Raw genomic sequence first — 18958 nt, forward strand, 5'->3', positions numbered from 1 at the left:
AAACTTTTGAAAGTTCGAACGTATGGGTTCGACCATATGGTGTTTTGACTTTTAAAAGTTCTTCAAGGTAATATGAACCTGTGGCATTCACACCTTACATCTGTCATAGATGTATGTCATCTTTACACACTGTGGCATTCACACTTTACATCCATCATATATGTATGTCATGTCTACACACTCTGGCATTCACACCTTACATCTGTCATAGATGCATGTCATGTCTACACACTTTGGCATTCACACCTTACATTTGTCATAGATGTATGTCATGTCTACACACTGTGACATTCACACCTTACATCTGTCTTAGATGTGTCATGTCTACCCACTGTGGAATTCACACCTTACATCTGTCATAGATGTATGTCATGTCTACACACTGTGGCATTCACACCTTACATCTGTCATAGATGTATGTCATGTTTACACACTGTGGCATTCACACCTTACCTACACACTGTGGCATTCACACCTTACATCTGTCATAGATGTATGTCATATCTACACACTGTGGCATTCACATCTATCATTTATACGTATACTTAATACAAACATATACTTAATACAAACTACCTGGAACAAAAATAACTTTGATCCAAACAAATTCAAACTCGAACTAAAATATCATAATTGGAACATGCTAAAAGAAGTACCCCTAGAAGAAGCTGTAATCCAATTCAACAACATTTTTCTAAAAATCCTAGATGCCCATGCCCCACCTTGTACCACAAAACTCAAAACAAATACTGCCCCCTGGATCACCAAAGAGACTAAAAATAATATTTCTCAAAGGAATTGAGCTTGGCATCACTGAAGAGGCACAAAAACTAAAGCAACTAGAGAACAATTCCAAAAACTTAGAAACAAAACCAAAAAAACTATTCTCCAGAACAAAAAATAATTATTTCCTACATCTGCAAAAGAGGCATCAAAACAACCCCAAAAAATTCTGGGAAGGGATAAATAAACTACTTCACCCCAGCAAACCCTCCACCCCATCACCAACCTCCACAGGAGAAATCACTGACATACCTGAATCATTCAACAAATACTTCATAGAAACCGTCTCTAAACTAGTTCAAGAACATCCCACTACTACTACTACTGATATCCCCAAAACTTGCAGTTTGTCCCCAAACTACCTTCCAATTCCAACCTATCCCTACTAATTATGTAAAACAATTACTATCCATACTTAAACCTACTACCCTAGCAGCAGATGGTATCCTAGCAGAATACCTCCAGTTGGCTGCTAATGATCTTGCCTACCCAATCTCTATTCTGCTTAACAGATCTGTACCAGAAAGCATCATCCCACCAATCTGGGAAACCTCCTACAACATCCCTTTACATAAAGGTGGAACATCCACTGACCTCACCAACTATTGCCCTATTGCCATCCTGTCCCACTACCAAAAATTCTTGAAAAATGTATACATTGCCAACTTATGCCATACCTGTTTAATAACCAACTTCTCTCTCCTACCCAGCATGGATTCCACCCTGCCCACAGTACAACAACAGCCCTTATTTCCTTTACAAACCTCTTAAACCAAAACAGGCACTTAGGTAAACTAACATCTGCCATACTGTTGGACCTGTCAAAAACCTTCAATATGGTCAACCATCCCAAAGTACTCCACTCACTTACTCATCTTGGCCTTATTGATCACGCACTAGCCTGTTTCCAAAACTATCTACATGGTAGACAACAAGCAGTTCAATGGGACAACAACCTATCCTCACTGCTGCCTATTACTACATGAGTCCCACAAGGGTCCATTCTGGGACTCCTTCTATTCTCCATCTTCATTAATGATCTCCACAGCATATGCCAAGATGCAACTGTTATAAATTATGCTGATGATTCAACATTAGTCTGCTCAGCCAATTACCTACACAAACTCCTCTCCATTACCCAAAAATCCTTCCAAATGACAGAAACCTGGTTTCTTAATAAAAACCTATTACTTAATCCCCAAAAGACCAAGCATTTGCTATTTAAACCAAACAAATCCATCTCAGTGTCCAGCACATTCAATATTGTGCCCAGAGATGGGACTATCATATCTCCAGACACTCATACTAAACTGCTAGGAGTGATCATTGACAACAACCTCAAGTTTGATCTACATATAAATCAAACTATTAAAAACATTCACAAAAAATTGGCCAGTCTTTATAAAAACAAACCATTTCTAACCCAACATGCTAGAATAGCCATAGCTCAAACCCACCTCCTCTCCACACTCTTCTACACCACTCCCATCTTCACCAACCTACTCAAAACTGAAATGGCCAAGCTTAACATCTGCTACAATCAAATTACCAAATTTGCTACTGGTGCCCCCTACCGTGCCCACCACTGTCATTCACTAAATCAACTTAACTGGCTTGAATTACCAAATCTCTTCTCATTCCATCAGCTTTCTTTTGCGTAGAAACTCCTACTACTTCCCGAAAAAAAACAGCACTATCTAATCTACTTAAACTACAAACTAATACCAGACAACTTTCAAGGTGACCAAAAGCAATAACACTAGGTGACTGCTTCTTCCCTAACTACATTGGTAAAATTTGGAACTCATTCCCTTCTGCTTTTACCTCAGCCAACTCAATGGTTACATTCAAAAAGCTAGTAAAAGAACACCTATCACTCGCATGGCTATGTCCTTGCTACCCATCAGGTTGACCCATGTCATACATACCCTATGACCCACTCTTGTGCTCCTTTTCACTTCTATCCCTTCAAGAAGAATTGTGACTCCTCCTTATAGTGCGTCACCCTGCAAACACCCACACCAACAGTCAGCAATTATACACATTCCGACTTTAAACCCAGCCACATCTCACTAACCCTAACATCCACTCCCAACCCCCTTTTACTTACATTTGCCTCAATCAATGTTATTACTGGAAACCAGTACATTCTAAGTACTACTTTACTCTAACTTAAACTGTGGAATTTTGTTAAAACTTGCAACTACCAATGAATATTGTATTTTGTAACTTTAAAACTATGGAATCTTCTTAAATCATGTGTTTTCCTATGAATACTTGCTTGCTATGTAGAAATCTTATGGTTATTTATTCTTAATCTGTGGAGCTTTTCTCCCCGGGCCTCCACTGAAACTGGACATGCATCCAGTCAGACTCTCCTGGTCAACAAATGTAAAATAAAAATAAATAAAATAAAATAAAAATAACCATCTGTCATAGATGTATGTCATGTCTACACACTGTGGCTTTCACACCTTACATTTGTCATAGATGTATGTCTAGTGGCAGGTGTTTATGCAATTGGCAGCCAATGTTGTTGCTGTTGTCTTTATGCCACAATACTGAAGTACTTGCTTTAGCTATGTCAGAGCCTTGACAACATGTTTAATTTTCTGGTGCCTGCCCTGCTGCAGTCCTTTCCCTTTATGCCCTTTCTGAGTGTCCACTTGCTTACCACTTGTAAAGTACCTGCTTTTTGCCCTTTGTCTGCTAAGATGTTTACATATTTGCAAATGTGCAGTTTGCACTTCTTGCTGCTGTGCGCCCAGCTTAGCATGATGCAATTACTGGATGTTCACTTAAAAGGCATCCTGTGAGCTGGGTAAAACCCAGTTTTTGCCAAAAAGGCAGATTGTATATGTTCTGAGAATTTCTTTACAGATGCTCTTACAAGAGCAATATTTTTGTTCTTGGTGTTCCAGTATATTACTGCAAGGTTCAGAGCTGTTGAGTTTTTTAGGCACTTATAAATTGTTCACCATGCATAACATGGTGACAACACATACATAAAATAAAATATCTGTAGTTTGAGATACTTGTATTTTGATTTTAAAAGTTATCTATCTGAAGGTTTTGGGCTCCATTATAATAGGTTCATAGGTTCCTAGGTAGGTAGGTACTAGGCTATTCGCCCTAGGGCCTATACAAGCCTAGCCAAAAAGGTACTCTGGCTTTCGCCACCCAAGAAAATTATTTTCCTGTGCCCCTGTCAAGAAAAACCACAGAAGTGATCCCTGGGGTAAATTTCCTATTACCCATCCAATCATCAAGATTTTTCTTGAAGATTGCTAATGAGGAGCACTGTTTGATATAGATTGGTAGTTTATTCCAGAGTATGGGAAGTCTCTGGGACAGGAATCTATCCCTCCAGCATGTTCTAATATAACAACAAGGTGTTTTGGAATAGCTGGAGCACAGTTAAAAGAACTAGCATTAACATAACTTTATGGCTACAACACCTACTTCAACCCCCAAAGACACTATTATGGTATATACTTAAAAATAGCCCCACAATTAGTCTTCTATTGCCTGCCTATGAAATAACTCTTTTCTTACATTTTTGGATGTTTATTTGTTCAGATCTCATTACAAAATATATTTTCTACCAAACAACCTTTATAGTTCTGTGCAGAACACAACATTATAATATTCTCCATCCACTGCTCTAGTACCATCCTTACTAGTAATCTGACACAATTAAAACACTTGAGAGAAGGTCTCCTACTACATTTATTTCAGGAAAAACTACCTGTCACTGTCATTGCCTCTAGTACTTTTCAAGCCACCACCAACTGCTGGCCTTTCCCATATTTTCTACCACAACCCATTTCCCAAGTAACAGCTTGCTTTACAATATTACAGTTCCTCACCTCATCCTCTCTATTGCAATTTACTAACAGTGACCATAGCCTACAACCAAAGTCCACACCACCAGGAGGCCAGCCAAGCTGTAATCATTCTACCATGCAATAAACACACACACACACACACACACACACACACACACACACACACACACACACACACACACACACACACACACACACACACACATCTTAGGATGGAGAAATCTTAGGCACTTAGAGTTAACTTGTCTAAATAAAATTAAGATTTTTGTATTTTGATTCAAACAAATTTAGGTCTTCATCATCTCTATTTATCTCCTACATATAACACTTTTATATTATGACTTTGTCTCTCATGTTTAATCCAGAATTCTACAATTTGGCATTAGATGATCTCAGAAGTACAAAATCTTGAGATTCAGAAAAAAAACTGCTTTACAGCTCCCTGCCTGTACTATGTGCAGCTTGTTTCATAGTTTTGCTCATATCCTTGCAGTTTGCTCTGTTTTCTATTAGCAACACAGCTGCCTGAACAAAGTTGATATATTTGCATATGCATTGAGCTACTAAAATAGAATTAGAAAGATATATAGCTAATATGTTTGCATAACAGTATTGAACAGATGCTGTTATATATATTATTTACATCTTTGAAGATATGAGTTCTACAGAGTGATATAAGGAAAGATGTAAGTGGAACTTGGGAAGGATTGTATTATGGCAAAAAATGAGAAACATGAACAATTTACTCTGGTCCTGTCAGGATATTGGAAACAGTTGGAATGGTTTCCTTGGCATCTACATACCTGACAATGACACTCCTCACAAGCTCCAGCTCCTTCTGCAGCTATGAGGAGCAAACTCCAGGTCTTGTTGCTTCCATTGCAGCTATGTTGTCTCCCAAATGAAAAGGACATATCGCAGTTAAGTGAAAAATCCTGCTCCTTGCATGATTAACAGCCTTAAAATACAAAGTGCATATAATAAGGTTTTAAGTGATCTGGTGAAAAAAAAAACTTCTAATTACTCTGAGTCAGTTGCAGGAGGGTGACCTGTGAACAGAGATGGAAGATAAAATGACAACCATAACTTCCCTATCTTCACTGACCATACATATAATCCATAAAATAATGAAGGGTGCAGCCAAGGCTGTGAAGTCTGGCTTAGCAATGTGGCGGCAAGCCTGCCTACCCAGTATTGATTTCATGGAGCATTATAATATAGCATTCATCAGTGGTCCTTTTGATAGAACCTCTGGAACAAGCCTGCCTAGCCCTTATAGAGTTCATGGACCATTGTAATGCAGTATTCATCAGTGCTGCTTTTAACAGAACATCTTTGTTTTGGCAGAGGCTTAAAGGGAAATTGCTGAAGTGTAAGTAAGAGAGTGAAATGCTCACAGCAGTTTGGGTGAAGATTTTTTTTCCTCAAATATTTTTTTATTTTCAATTAAAATAACATTTACATAATATTTTTAAATATCATTTTAAACAACTATATACAATATTTACAATAGCCTGACTGTGTGTTATATACACAGTATGTTATTAAATATAGAATTAACAGATCAGTTATCAGAGATGCAATATTGGTTATTGCAGAGTGTCCAACAAAGATATAACTTTCTTCCAAGGATTATTTACCAATGGCCTGGGATAGATTCGTAGTTCTTTGATTTTTATTTCCATCGATGCAGTTGCCTTCAGTAAAGTGTAGAATTCTTCCAAGGTCAGGGGTGTATTTGAATTCCACCTTCTGGTTACACATTTCCTAGATATAGCAAGTATTGTTCATAACAAATGCATATCTGTCTTATTCAGGTAGGGACTTCATTTACATTTAGTATAATCAATACTTTAGTTAAGGTAAAGGATTCATTAAATACAGCTTGTAAAAAATGATTGATTTCATTCCAATATGATTTAATTTTATTACATTCATACAAAATATGAATCCAGTCTGATTTATTTGACTTTTCACACCTCCAGCAAAGAACATTTGTAGGAGTACTGATCTTTTTAATTCTATCTGGTGTTAAAAATGCTCTGTATAATTATTTCCAGTTAAATATTTTCCAGTACTGTGTGTTAGAGGTGTAATTAACTGATAGTAAGATGCTAGTTTTAATTTCTTCTGTTAACTGCAGTGACTGACCTTTTGTTAAGAACTGCCAGTATGATGGTTTGGAAATTGTTTTATATGTTATTAACTCTTTATATAGATTTAAAATGGAATTTTTCTTTTCACAACTATTATATATAAATTCATACAAAAAACTTATTAGATTTGGAATATCTTTAAATGAGAAATTATTAATTAATCTGCATAAATCTTGAGTGTACATTAGAATGCTTGTAAGGTTAACCAGTCCTGTGTTGGAATATTATAAGCAGTTTTTATCATATGTATATCTAAAACATTTAATTTATTTACACATTGAAACCAGCATAAGAATACATTTTGTTCCCAGGAGGTTATTGTTTCCCTATATATTTTGTGAGGGATGTTCTTAGTGATGGTAAATGGGGTTAAAAGGTCAAACCAAAGTTTTAGATCAATGTTTGCATTGATAAGTTGATGTAATGATTAATCAGTATTGTTTTAGAAAGTTTTGTTATATCACATTGTATACTTATGCATAGTATGTACCAGGGTTTGTTTCATTTGTCTACTATTAAAATTTTTTTAACAGATTAAATTCATTTGTTAATATAGCCCTTGTTAATTCTTTCCAGTTGGCAAAATGATTTGCGTTTATCCAGTCTATTGTAGTTTTAAGCGCAGATGCTTTTATATATGTTTCTGTTTCTGGAAAGTTCAATCCTCCTTGTTTCCAGGGTCTAATGTGATGAGTTAGAGCTACTCTATTCTTCTTGGGATACCATAAAAATTTTATTAAACATTTGTTTATTTCTTTAAGAATGCATCTTTCAGGAATTAACTGTATTGCTAATGCTACATATAGTATCTCTGGCAATAGGATCATTTTTATTAATTGCAATCTGTCTTCAAAAGTTAATATAATTTTGTTCCACTTTTCTATATATATATTTTTATTGCTTCAATATTGTTTTTATAGTTAATATTGTTTCGTTTATATTTTTGCATAACACTATTCCTAAATAATTTAGCATAAGTACTTGTTTTCCTATGATGGATTTATCTGTAACTTGTAGTTCTTTTTTTTTATTTAAAAATAGAAATTTTGATTTTGATCTATTAAAGTGTAGACCTGAAATATTATAACATTTCTCCATTACTTCTTCTAGCTCTCCTAATGACTCTCTGGAGTTTAATAGGGTTAATAAAATATCAACAGCAAAAAGCATTATTTTAGATATGTACTGGTCATAGACTTCTATTCTTTTTATTATTGGATTATTGCATATTCCTTCTGCAAGTATTTCTATAGCCAAAGCAAATAAAATAGGAGTAAGGGGGCATCCTTGTTTAATACCTTTCATTATATGGATAGACTCTGAGGTGAACAGACCTAATTTAATGTAGGGTAAGTTATTAATATATATGTTTTTTAGTAATAAGATGAAGGGAGGAGGAAATTCAAATAATGCTAAAGTTTTAAATAGATATTCTCAGTTGAGGGAATCAAAGGCTTTTTCTATGTCTAATCCGATTACAAGTATTTTTCTATCTTCTTTATTCACATAATCTATAAGAGTAAGTATCCTTTTAATATTATCATGTGTGTGCCTGTTATATAAAAATCCAGTTTGATCATTATTAATTGTCTTTGAAAGTGGGATTTTCATTCTGTTAGCTAGGATTGACATGAATATTTTGTAATCATTATTCAGTAATGTTATAGGTCTGTATGAGGTGCAAAGGTCTGATGGTTTATTATCTTTTAGAATTGGTGTTATGAGCGAATATTTCCATGAGAGTGGTATTTTTGCTTCTGACTGGACTAGCAAAGTTTTATGAAAAACAGAGATTACTGCTGAAGGGAAGAGTTTGTAAATTTCCATAACTATACCATCTATCCCTGGAGCTTTGTTAGATTTTCCTTATTTTATCTTTCAACAATTCCTTTCTAGGATATAGGTTTTTGTAGGTCTAGTTTTAAGTTTTCGGGAATTTTTTTTATATTTATAAGGTTTGTATCTAAGTTTACTTGATTTGTATCTAAATCTTCTTTTTTGAAGTGTTCCATATAATGGAACCAAAATGCTTCAAGGATGTCTCCTATATCTGATACTTTTTCCCCTTTTTTCATGATACATACTACCAATGTTATTTGCTTTAGATTGTATTTTAATTCTTGTAGACAAGTTATGTAGATATCTGGGGGAGGTGGCTAATGAGTTTATTTTTAATTTTTCCAAGGCTAGACAAGTTTTGTGTGTTAAAATTTCATTATATTTTTATTTAATTCCTCTATTTCTTTTTTGACTTCTGGACAATTCTGATTTTTTGTTTAGATTTTGCTGTCAAGTGTCTGGTTTGCAAGTCTAATGATTCAGTTTTCCAATCTCTAAGTTTTTTTTTTTTGTACCAGCTAAGGGTCTTACCAAATAAATATGCTTTTAATGAGTCCCAAACCATGACTCTACTGGTTTCTGTTGTATTATTAATTTCAAGAAATAATTGTAGTTCTGACAACATCCAGGGTCTGAATCCTTTAATTTTTGTGTTATATGGTGGAATTCTAGTTGAGAGGATTAAAGGTTTAAACTCTATTTGGAGCTTCAATATCAGAGAGTCATGATCTGAGAAAGGGCATGAAACTATTGAGAAGTTGAGGATTTTTGTTTGTAAATCTTGAACTACGAATAATTTGTCTATTCTGGTTTGTGTACCAAATCTATGGTCTTTATGGGAAAATAATAAGGATTTATCATCTTTTACTTTAAAAGTGTCTATTAAATGAAATGAATCAATCCATCTTTTTAAGGATTTTGAAATAGTTGCTATGCAAAACGATTCCTTGTTGGTTTCAGATGCTTCTAAGGTACGATTAAAGTCTCCTGCCAATATAAGATTTTGTTTATAATTGTTGGAAATAAAATCTAGGTTTTTTTTTAACCATTCATGCTCCATTTCCTGGGACCCAATATAAATTAACTAAAGGTCTATATTCTGTTATTAAATTTAGTTATAACAAATGCCAGTAAACCTTCTTTGTCTTCATATTTATTAATAACTTTTAATCTAGTAGATAAAGATAGATCTACTGGATTATCACTCATACCTTTAACCAACAATATCAACTGAGCTCCATATGTTAAATTATTATATGGAGACTTTTCTTAAAATTCTATATTATTCTATTATTGTTCTGTAGTATTTTATATATCAGGATGGAATGTTAGTAGTGTAAACAATTATTATGTTGACTTAAAAAAATTCAATATTTAGTTACCCTTAAGAGATCCCAAACATGTCAGATATGTCATTTTGGATAAATTAAATGCAACAGAGGACCATACACTAAATAAGCCAACAACAAATAGATTATTACTAAAATAATTTGACTAAAAGGACTCTGCAGGAGACAACGAGTGATTACCAATGAAATATGAATTTACTGTAGGTGTACTGTCTTCCTTTACTTTCCCACTCTTCAGCTCACCAACTTCAACTTACACTTATGAAAAGACATGGCTTATCAGTGGTATCCTAACTTTGAGTAGAGGTGCCCTACATTCTAGTGTGCAGTGCTTTTACATATTTATAGAATTACAAAGCAGAGTCTAAGAATGAACTATGATCACTCAACAATTCCCATCCTGCATAGGGCACCTCCTGCTTCCAGAATGGGCAATCACATCAGGTCTAGAATGAATATGAAAGTACCTATATGGTAATCAAGACTTACCTTAGGTAAGAATTAATCAAATAGTATTTAGAGCAACTTAGAGAGTTCTCAGGGCAGTTAGAATACTCTTAAGCCTCTCATCCCTTGACAAAAAACAGAGATTTCCCTTCCCTTTCTTTCCCTTGTTTCAAATCAGTACTAATAAAAGAAATTCAGCAAACATAGGTAAACAGAAATAACATTCAGTAGTCCATCTTGTACATGACTTGTAATCCATTAAACAAGTCAGTGATTAACATCACTTTAGTAAACATTATAAAGGCAAATTAGAAATAATTTCCTAGCTCTTTTAATTTTCTGATAAAGCAAAAAGTTGACAATGCCAATCTTGTCTATGGTGACCCCAATATTGAAGGTCTTAGAATTGGAACCTGATAATATAGGTCTAAAAGGAGGTTTTTCTAAACATTTATGTATTTTGGGAATGCCTATAATGTTAGCCATTCTGGGAAATTCCACACTTAAAAATTGGTATATTTCATTAGTGATACGATTGTCTAACAGATATTCCTCTAGAGCTAGATCGATCCTTTTATAGCCTATATTTACTTGATTGATGGAGACTTCTTGATAATTACCTGACAAGTGTAAGATATTATAAATCTCAATATTGTAATCAAAGGTGTTAAATATTACAATTCCTCCTCCCTTGTCTGGCTTCATGATTCTAATGTTTTTGTTGGCCAAGATGGTGTCCAGACATTTCCTCTCTTCTATTGTCAAATTGTCCTTATATAAATTAGCATAGTCCTTATTAGTTTATCAGGTTCCAATTCTAAGACCTTCAATATTGGGGTCACCATAGACCAATGGACCAAGCATGTATATCAAAATGTAACTCATTTAACCAAAGACTCATGGAACTTTCTTGGAAAATTAACCCCAGATTTATGGGACAGTGGTTTAATCTTCCTTACGGTGGATGTGGTGGATCTTTTTTCTTGTATCCCCAAAGAAGTAGGCTTAGAATACTTTTGTAATAGTCTGCGTAAATACTCAGTATTAAACTGGGACAAGATTAACTTAACAGTAGATATGATGGGATTGGTTTTAGACCATAATTACCTCCAATTCCAGGGGGAATTATTCAGGCAGCCCAGAGGAGTTGCTATGGAGGCCTCTTGTTCCCCTGTTTATGCCAATCTTGTCATGCTTGAGTGGGAATCCGAATACATTTTTACCAGTGAATTTTTCAAGTATATTGTCTTGTACACCAGATACTTGGACGATTTATTTATTTTATGGAAGGGACCAGTTGATGGTATTAAGGAATTCATTGATTACATAAATAATACGACTGAATTTCTAAAATTTACATTTAGAGTAGAAAATGAAGGGATACCTTACTTGGACACTTTTATCAGTACCAATGGTAAAGGTTTTGAGTCCAAAATGTACAGGAAGGAGACTTTCTCAAATGATTATTTAGATTATAGAAGTAACCATCCTCCACACATCTTTAAGAATGTGTTCAAAGGACAATGTATATGTGCAGCACGCATGTCTTCTAGTAGGGACATTATGGAAAAGGAATTGGACACTATTTATAAGATGTTCTTGAATAGAGGATATCCAAAATCTATGTTAGCTGATACTCTAAAATATGTAAAACAAGAATGGGGGAATAAATATCTACCCTTATTAGAAAAATTCCTTGTTGTACCCAAAAGAACTGATCTGCACAAGGTTGACAATGTATGTGTGATTAGGTTTAACCCTTACACTAATCTTGTCAAAGAAATCTTACATAGACATTGGGACATCCTTACTATTTCTGATAATATAAGTAGCCTTGCAGGTAATCATCCCAAATGTGTTTTCAAAACTTCTCCCAATTTGAAAAATGTATTAGAGACCTATAAAGGAGAGAAAACATCGGGAAATCACAGTAAAGATACTATGAGATGTGGCTCATGCAATCAATGCAAATACATCAATAGTAGTAAGGTCATTAGTTTAAATAACGTGACCAAGACTTATGTACATAGCAAGACTGGGAATTGTAGTACACAGAGAGTAGTGTATTTGGCTACTTGTTTATCCTGCTCGGCATATTACATTGGTAAGACGGAAAGGAAGTTCAAAACTAGAATCTATGAACATTTGTATAAGATAAAAAGGAAGGATTATAATAATGCTCTAAGTAAGCATATTATGGAGAAAGGTCCTGCACATTCCTTTGTATTTACTATCATTGACCACACTGATGTTTCAATTAGTGGAGGAAACTGGAAAGTATATTTAGCCATGTTGGAAAGTAAGTGGCAAATTTTATGTGATGCCACAACCAGCCCAGGACTTAATGATTGTATAAGCATAAAACCCTTTTTATTATTGGATTGATTTATATTTATACTAAATTTTCTCATTGAATAATAAATTAGAGTAGTATATGTTTGTTGCATGTGGCCTTTTCTTCAGCTTTGTATTCATCACCAGTTACTATCACTCATTTTCTACCAAGCGTAGTTTTCATTAATTTTCATTAGTTTTTATTAGCATGATGCTTATAAATTATGCATTCATTTATGCATTCAATTTTACATTTATTTCTATTTTTACATTGCATATTATGGATTTTGTATAGTCATTTATATATGATTCATTTATATATGATGCATTTTTAAAGCTTTTTTATGATGATTGTTCATGATTATTTTACAGCAAACATTTTGTGTGTTGTGGTTGTGCTTATGGCTCTTTAAAAGGATAACTTTTTTTGGTGCCAAATTGCTTTTAAAAGAGAAAATCATTATTGTTTAATTGGTTCTGAAGAAGTCTGCCTATTAGCAGATGAAAGCGCTAAACATGAGTTATCTATTGGAGCTCTGTGTGATTTTTGAAAATAAATTCTTTATTTTTTAACATCCTTCTGTTCGAGCAGTGGTCTTTGGTCCCAGGCTTTTACATCAGGCATCTGTTATATTTTAGAGGTGCCTTCCTCCAAGCAGATCTTAAAATCAGTTCCTTGTCCAAGTATGAAAGAAATTTGATAATTATTGACCTAGAAGGAACGTTTGAGTTAGTGGCAGGTTTCCCAAGAGCTTTGTATGCCCTCTCAATGACAAAGGAAAGTCCTTCTTTTAAATTTAAAAAGTCAGGGATCCAGCTTGATAAAAAGGAAATAATATCCTCACCTTCTGTGTTTTCAGGTAATCCTAAAATCCTGATGTTATTTCTCCTCTCCCTATATTCCATTCATCTACTTTATTAACCAATCAAGTGTTTTGTTTAAGAAGCAGTTCTTTCTGTGTTTCCTCTTCCTTAAGTCTGCTTTCTAAGTAATTTAGAGAAAGCTCTATACATGTTATCATTGCCTGGTGTTGTATCATTTCCTTGAAGGTGTCAGCCTGTTTTTGACTGCTTGTTTTAAGATTTTCTAGGTTCTCTTTAAAATCATTCATCTTCAAAGACAACTCCTGCAGGGTAGATGCCATCTGTTGTAGTTCCTTCTTTAAGCAGCATCCTGGTGAGAATTCCTTGAGTTGCTCATTTTAACAAGTTAATATATCTCCATGCTTTTTGACAGGAAATTATTTGTAAAACTTCACCAAAATTTCTAATTATATAAATTAGACCTTTATCTATAAGATTTTATACTTTGAAGAAAAAAAGAATATTTTTTCCTGTCTTATTTAACTAGTTATATGGAGCTCTAAAATACTGCTGCTTTCAGTTAGCCATTCAGGCTCTGCCCAGCAGAGATTTTGGCGGCGTGCAAGACCTAAGAAAGGAATCAAAAGGATCCAAAAGCATATAATTTTGAAAATCCCAATAGCCTCAGTATAGACAGCAGTACAACTGATGTTCCTGTGGCAGATGGGCCTTCCAGTCAAGGCACTACCCTAGAAGCAGAGGCATTCCAAATAACCAAGGCTTTCATAGATCCTTTTGAGTATCCATCAATATGAGTCCTTAAAGGTTTTCTGATTGTCCCCCTCTAAAAATAGTCAAGGGAAGAGCTTTTCCTTCATCTATATGTTTGTCTGGTCTTCACACTGGATAAGTGAATAAGGGAAATCATATCCAGAGGGTATTCTATTCCCTAATTTAAAATGCCCAACAGCATACCTTCCAATGCCTGACAGTACGACCCCGAGAAAGGAGGACATCTTTGAAAGAAGTAGAGGTAATTCTACAAAAAAGAATCATCCAAGAGGTTACACCATGCCACAATGGGCCATTTTTTACTCCAGATTCTTTTTATGGTCATAAAAGATGAAGGAAACTCAGAACAATTCTTGACTTAATTCAACTAAACCAATACATGAAGAAAGACTAATTCTGGATGATCATAGTACAGTCCATCCTGCCCTGCCTTCAAGCAGGGGAATAGATATATTCTGCGGATATCTTAGATGCATATCTACACATTAGGATAGTAGAGTCATCAATGAAAATCCTATACTTCCAGGCAGGGGCCAGTCTCTATCAGTTATGAGCCTTGTCCTTTGGTCTCACCACCATCCTCATGGTGTTTACCAAATGCATTATTAAAGATGTCCACTTACCTAGACAGTAGGCTCATAGCAGCACTTTCATGGAGTCGCTTCTATGATGATATGGGCATTCAATTAACAGAGGTTTTGACAGTTAGCATCAATGAACAGCCAGTGGATGAATGTGCTGCTCAATGATTAACCATAGATCCATTAGTGGGACCAAGCTCTTCAGTCTGTTGTATACCATAGAACTATTAAAGTCTGCATCAAGGGCCTATTATACTGGATAAACCCAAGAAATCTCTCAACAAGAACATCATTTATTTGACCCCCTTCTAATGCCACTATGAGAATGGACATGTCTGATCATTGGCACTGTGTAGTATTATCTACATAAGAAGGTACAAGGTACATGGACAGCACAAGAGGTCAAGTTGCACATCATTGACTTTGATAGGAAAAAAATTCTCATAGTATTGCGAGCATTTTAGGATTTGTTCCCCCAAAGTGTGTTCTCTATGTATACAAACAATATGGCTGTGGCATGGGCCATCAACAATCAAGACAGAACACATTCTAACCTCCTTTACAGGAAGGCATGAGTGTATGGGAATAGGCATTTACTTCACATTATTTTCTTACTGCAACACAGATAGTGGGGACATCCAAAGTGACTGTAGACATGTTGGGCAGATAAGTACTTCTCCCTCACAAATGGTATCTGAACAGGAAGCTAATTCTAAAAGTATTTCAGAGATGGCTCATGTGGTTTTCATAATGCTTTCACACTTCAGACTGGCTTTATTTCAGAGATGATGAAGAACTTGTTTGCAGGCTCTTTACTTTACCATGCAAGGCCAAATGCAATATTTGTTTCAGCATCTGCCCTAGAAAGGGACAGCCACAAAGAGACACATTTGCCCACAATTGGCCCCCAGGCTTTCTCTATGAATTTCCTCCATTTTGTCTCGCATGATTTGCAGAGCAAAGAAGATTATCACAGGCCTGTTGTTGCCCTGACAGATTTGGATCCCCTTGCTGTGGTCTCATCTCAAGTGAAGCCTCTTCACCTTCTGCAGCATCCTTGATGTTGTTCTCAACCATCTCAGCTGCATCACCCTGATATTTACTGCTGTCATCTGGCTAGAGACATTTTATTTCCTAGTGAGGTAGTCAGTCTTCTGACTGCATCTCAAAAACCTTTGCAAAAAAGAGTTTACAAAGATAAATGAAAGAGTTTTCCTCAATCAGCCTACATGTAAAATATAGACCCTTCCTTACCATCTCTTTCCCAGGTATTTATATTTTAGCTGGATTGTTCAAGGCTGCTGCCAGATTTTTTTGAGCAAGATATCTGAGCAAGATAGCAGAGTTTCTGAAGGCATAAATTCACACAGTGTGGGTCTAGTTAGTCAAGTGCTTCTTCTTTTCATAACAACATGACCAAAAAAAAAGGCTAACAACAGAATAAAATAGATGCAATACGTCCTGTCGTCAGCAAGGCCTTTAACAATGTATCTTAGAAATTATTGCTAAAAGTAATACAGTTTACTGAGTCAGACAGGCATTGGTGAGACAGGAAGGGAATTTACTATTAACTTGTGAGCTAGAAGCTGGTAATTAACATGTGCCACATGGTTTAGTGATGAGGCCTTTCATGCTTCACAATTCATGTTAAATAGCAAGCCAATACTATATAATAAGAAATGATCACAGATGTTCCAGGTCTAAAGCAGTGATGTTCAAAGATACTGCTAATACCTCCTTTGAACCGTACTGTGGGTTGTTGATGAATAGGACTTGGATTATCATATTCAGAGATGAAAACTATATTTTCTTCCTTTTGACAGAACTGTAATTTAACAAATGCTAGAAGGAGCAATGCTGAGACAGAAAGTGAGAAAGAGTTTATAACTGGAAACTCATGCTAGATGTGACTTAGCAATAAAATACGAGTCTTTATCAGTTCAGCGAAAAACCTATTTATCAGACCACTAGTCATCGACCCCAAGTTGTTGAAGTCTCTCTTTGATGAATGGCTATTTCAGCAAACTTTTTTCACAGGGAAAAGAAATGGCTATCCAACCTACAGCCCATCATTAAACCCTAAAAATGTAAAACCCACCCAACTGGGGGGCTTCACCCACCACACCCCTCAGTGTTGGGGACTGTGCCCCCCATATCCTCCTAATTAAATATACCAACTCCAAGACTGCACTACAGCGGGGAAAAGAGCAAATTCCCAATGATGGCCAACTGTTGCTTTTCCCAGTGAAAAGGTTCGATGAAATGGACATTTGATGAAGGAAGGTTTTGACAGTTTGTGGTGAATAGTGATTGACAAATAGGGTTTTTGATGAAGTGATATAGACCCATAAAACACATACAGAATATCAGAATATTATGATTAATGGACAGTTCAACCTTTTGTTAAAATTAGTGTGATTTGCAGTCTTAAATAGAATGCGATAGTCACAAAAGATGTAAGGATGAATAAGACTGTGTTCGTATGCTACGAAAAAAGGTAAATTGAACTGAAGACATATTTTAATTCAGTGCACCATGCACCATGCTATTAAGAGGCATATAGCTCCAAAAGACTTTAAGGAAGTCAATTTTTTGAGACATTGGGATGAATTAATTCATGGGGTAGGTGGCTTTTCCTTGAAAAGTATTTACAGCTGTGGAGATAAGTAGGAGTGTAACATTATGAATGAATATATTAGGCAAGTTGAACTATCTGCTTAAGTTCATTTACCTTCTTTCCAGCTTACTGTACATTTATAATTGTATGTAATACATAAATAGAAAGAGTTAAATATGCATTGTATTGTTTTATTTCCTACAGGAACTACAGTGCAGCCTAGCACATCCAGTGTTGAACAGTCAACAACTACAGTTTCAACACGAGGTAGGAATTTGTTATCCTTAGTTCATGATCTGGTGATTGTTTATGTAATTTGTGGTGATTGTTATTTGTAATTCAAGCAAGCAGGAGGAGAATGTGATGGAAGTTCAACTTCATAGGCCTTAATTGCATTTGTTTATAACAGTTGTGAGGAAAACTCATAACATTTCATTATAATAAGCTAGTATATCATTGTGTTTCTTAAGTAATACATTGGCATATATGTTTCATACCTTATGACTATTTCAGTCACCCCGTTAAAGTAATAGAGTAACATGACAACTCAGTCTTCAAAAAATATTCGGCCATCATTCTCAGACTCTCTACAATGTGAATAAGGTAAAATGCCATAATAACACCTCAGGTTTGAGACCACTCTAGTAATTTTTTATGTTTATGGTCTTGTTCCTGAATATTCCCTCTGTCTGAAGCCTTAGTGAATCTGAGAAGTTCATTTATTGCCTTTTTTTATTTGTTTCCTTTTGTTTACCAGAATAGTCTGACTGGGCACTCAGGCCCATTTTCATGAGAGGCCTAGGATGAAAAGCTTCATTAAGGTCACAAAAATTATAAAAGATTTACAAAGAAAAAATAATATGAGTTTCTTAACAGTACAAATGAGATTTTAAGATTTTGCAATTGATAACACAATCAAGGCACAAGTTAATACAATTTGATTTATGTAGGAATCTTATACAGTAATACAGTAATAAAGAGGATACATTTACGCATACAGCAATTTACAAATTTTATTTAACAGGAGTGATGAAAAGCAGTATGTAGTTATTACTGTACTTATTTACATTATTTGTAGGATAAGATAGGAGAGCCAGATAGTTGGGCTTGGTGATAATCTAGAGATTTGAGAAGAGTGAAAAAGCTTACCTCACATCAGTGATGTTCAAGGAAGAGGTGAAAAAATCAGTTACTGGCTTATCATTTTTGACAACGTGGATGTTATATCCTAATCATGAAGCAAAATATAAGGCAGAATACATGCCTATTATTTAGTTACGATCATGACAGGCTTCATAGGTGTTGCAAGACTATTTTAGTCTAATGACCTTGTACATCTTGTCAGTACCTATCCTGAGGCTTTTATCTGCTTTCTCAAGGAGAGATAGGCCTGTTAGCTTGGGGGTAA

At 35.1% G+C, this 18958-nt stretch overlaps 1 protein-coding gene across 1 annotated transcript in view; it reads left to right on the forward strand.

Moving 5' to 3' along the window:
• Positions 1-18958, forward strand: part of LOC122800843 — a 1417490-nt gene that overhangs the window by 274303 nt on the left and 1124229 nt on the right. The window contains exon 7 of the mRNA XM_044070157.1: positions 17755-17817. Coding sequence (XP_043926092.1) covers positions 17755-17817 — 63 coding nt within the window. The remainder of the gene's footprint in view (positions 1-17754; positions 17818-18958) is intronic.

The sequence above is a fragment of the Protopterus annectens genome, chromosome 4.part1 (genome assembly GCF_019279795.1).
Source record: "Protopterus annectens isolate FY-2018-M chromosome 4.part1, PAN1.0, whole genome shotgun sequence".
Lineage (NCBI taxonomy): Eukaryota > Metazoa > Chordata > Ceratodontiformes > Protopteridae > Protopterus > Protopterus annectens.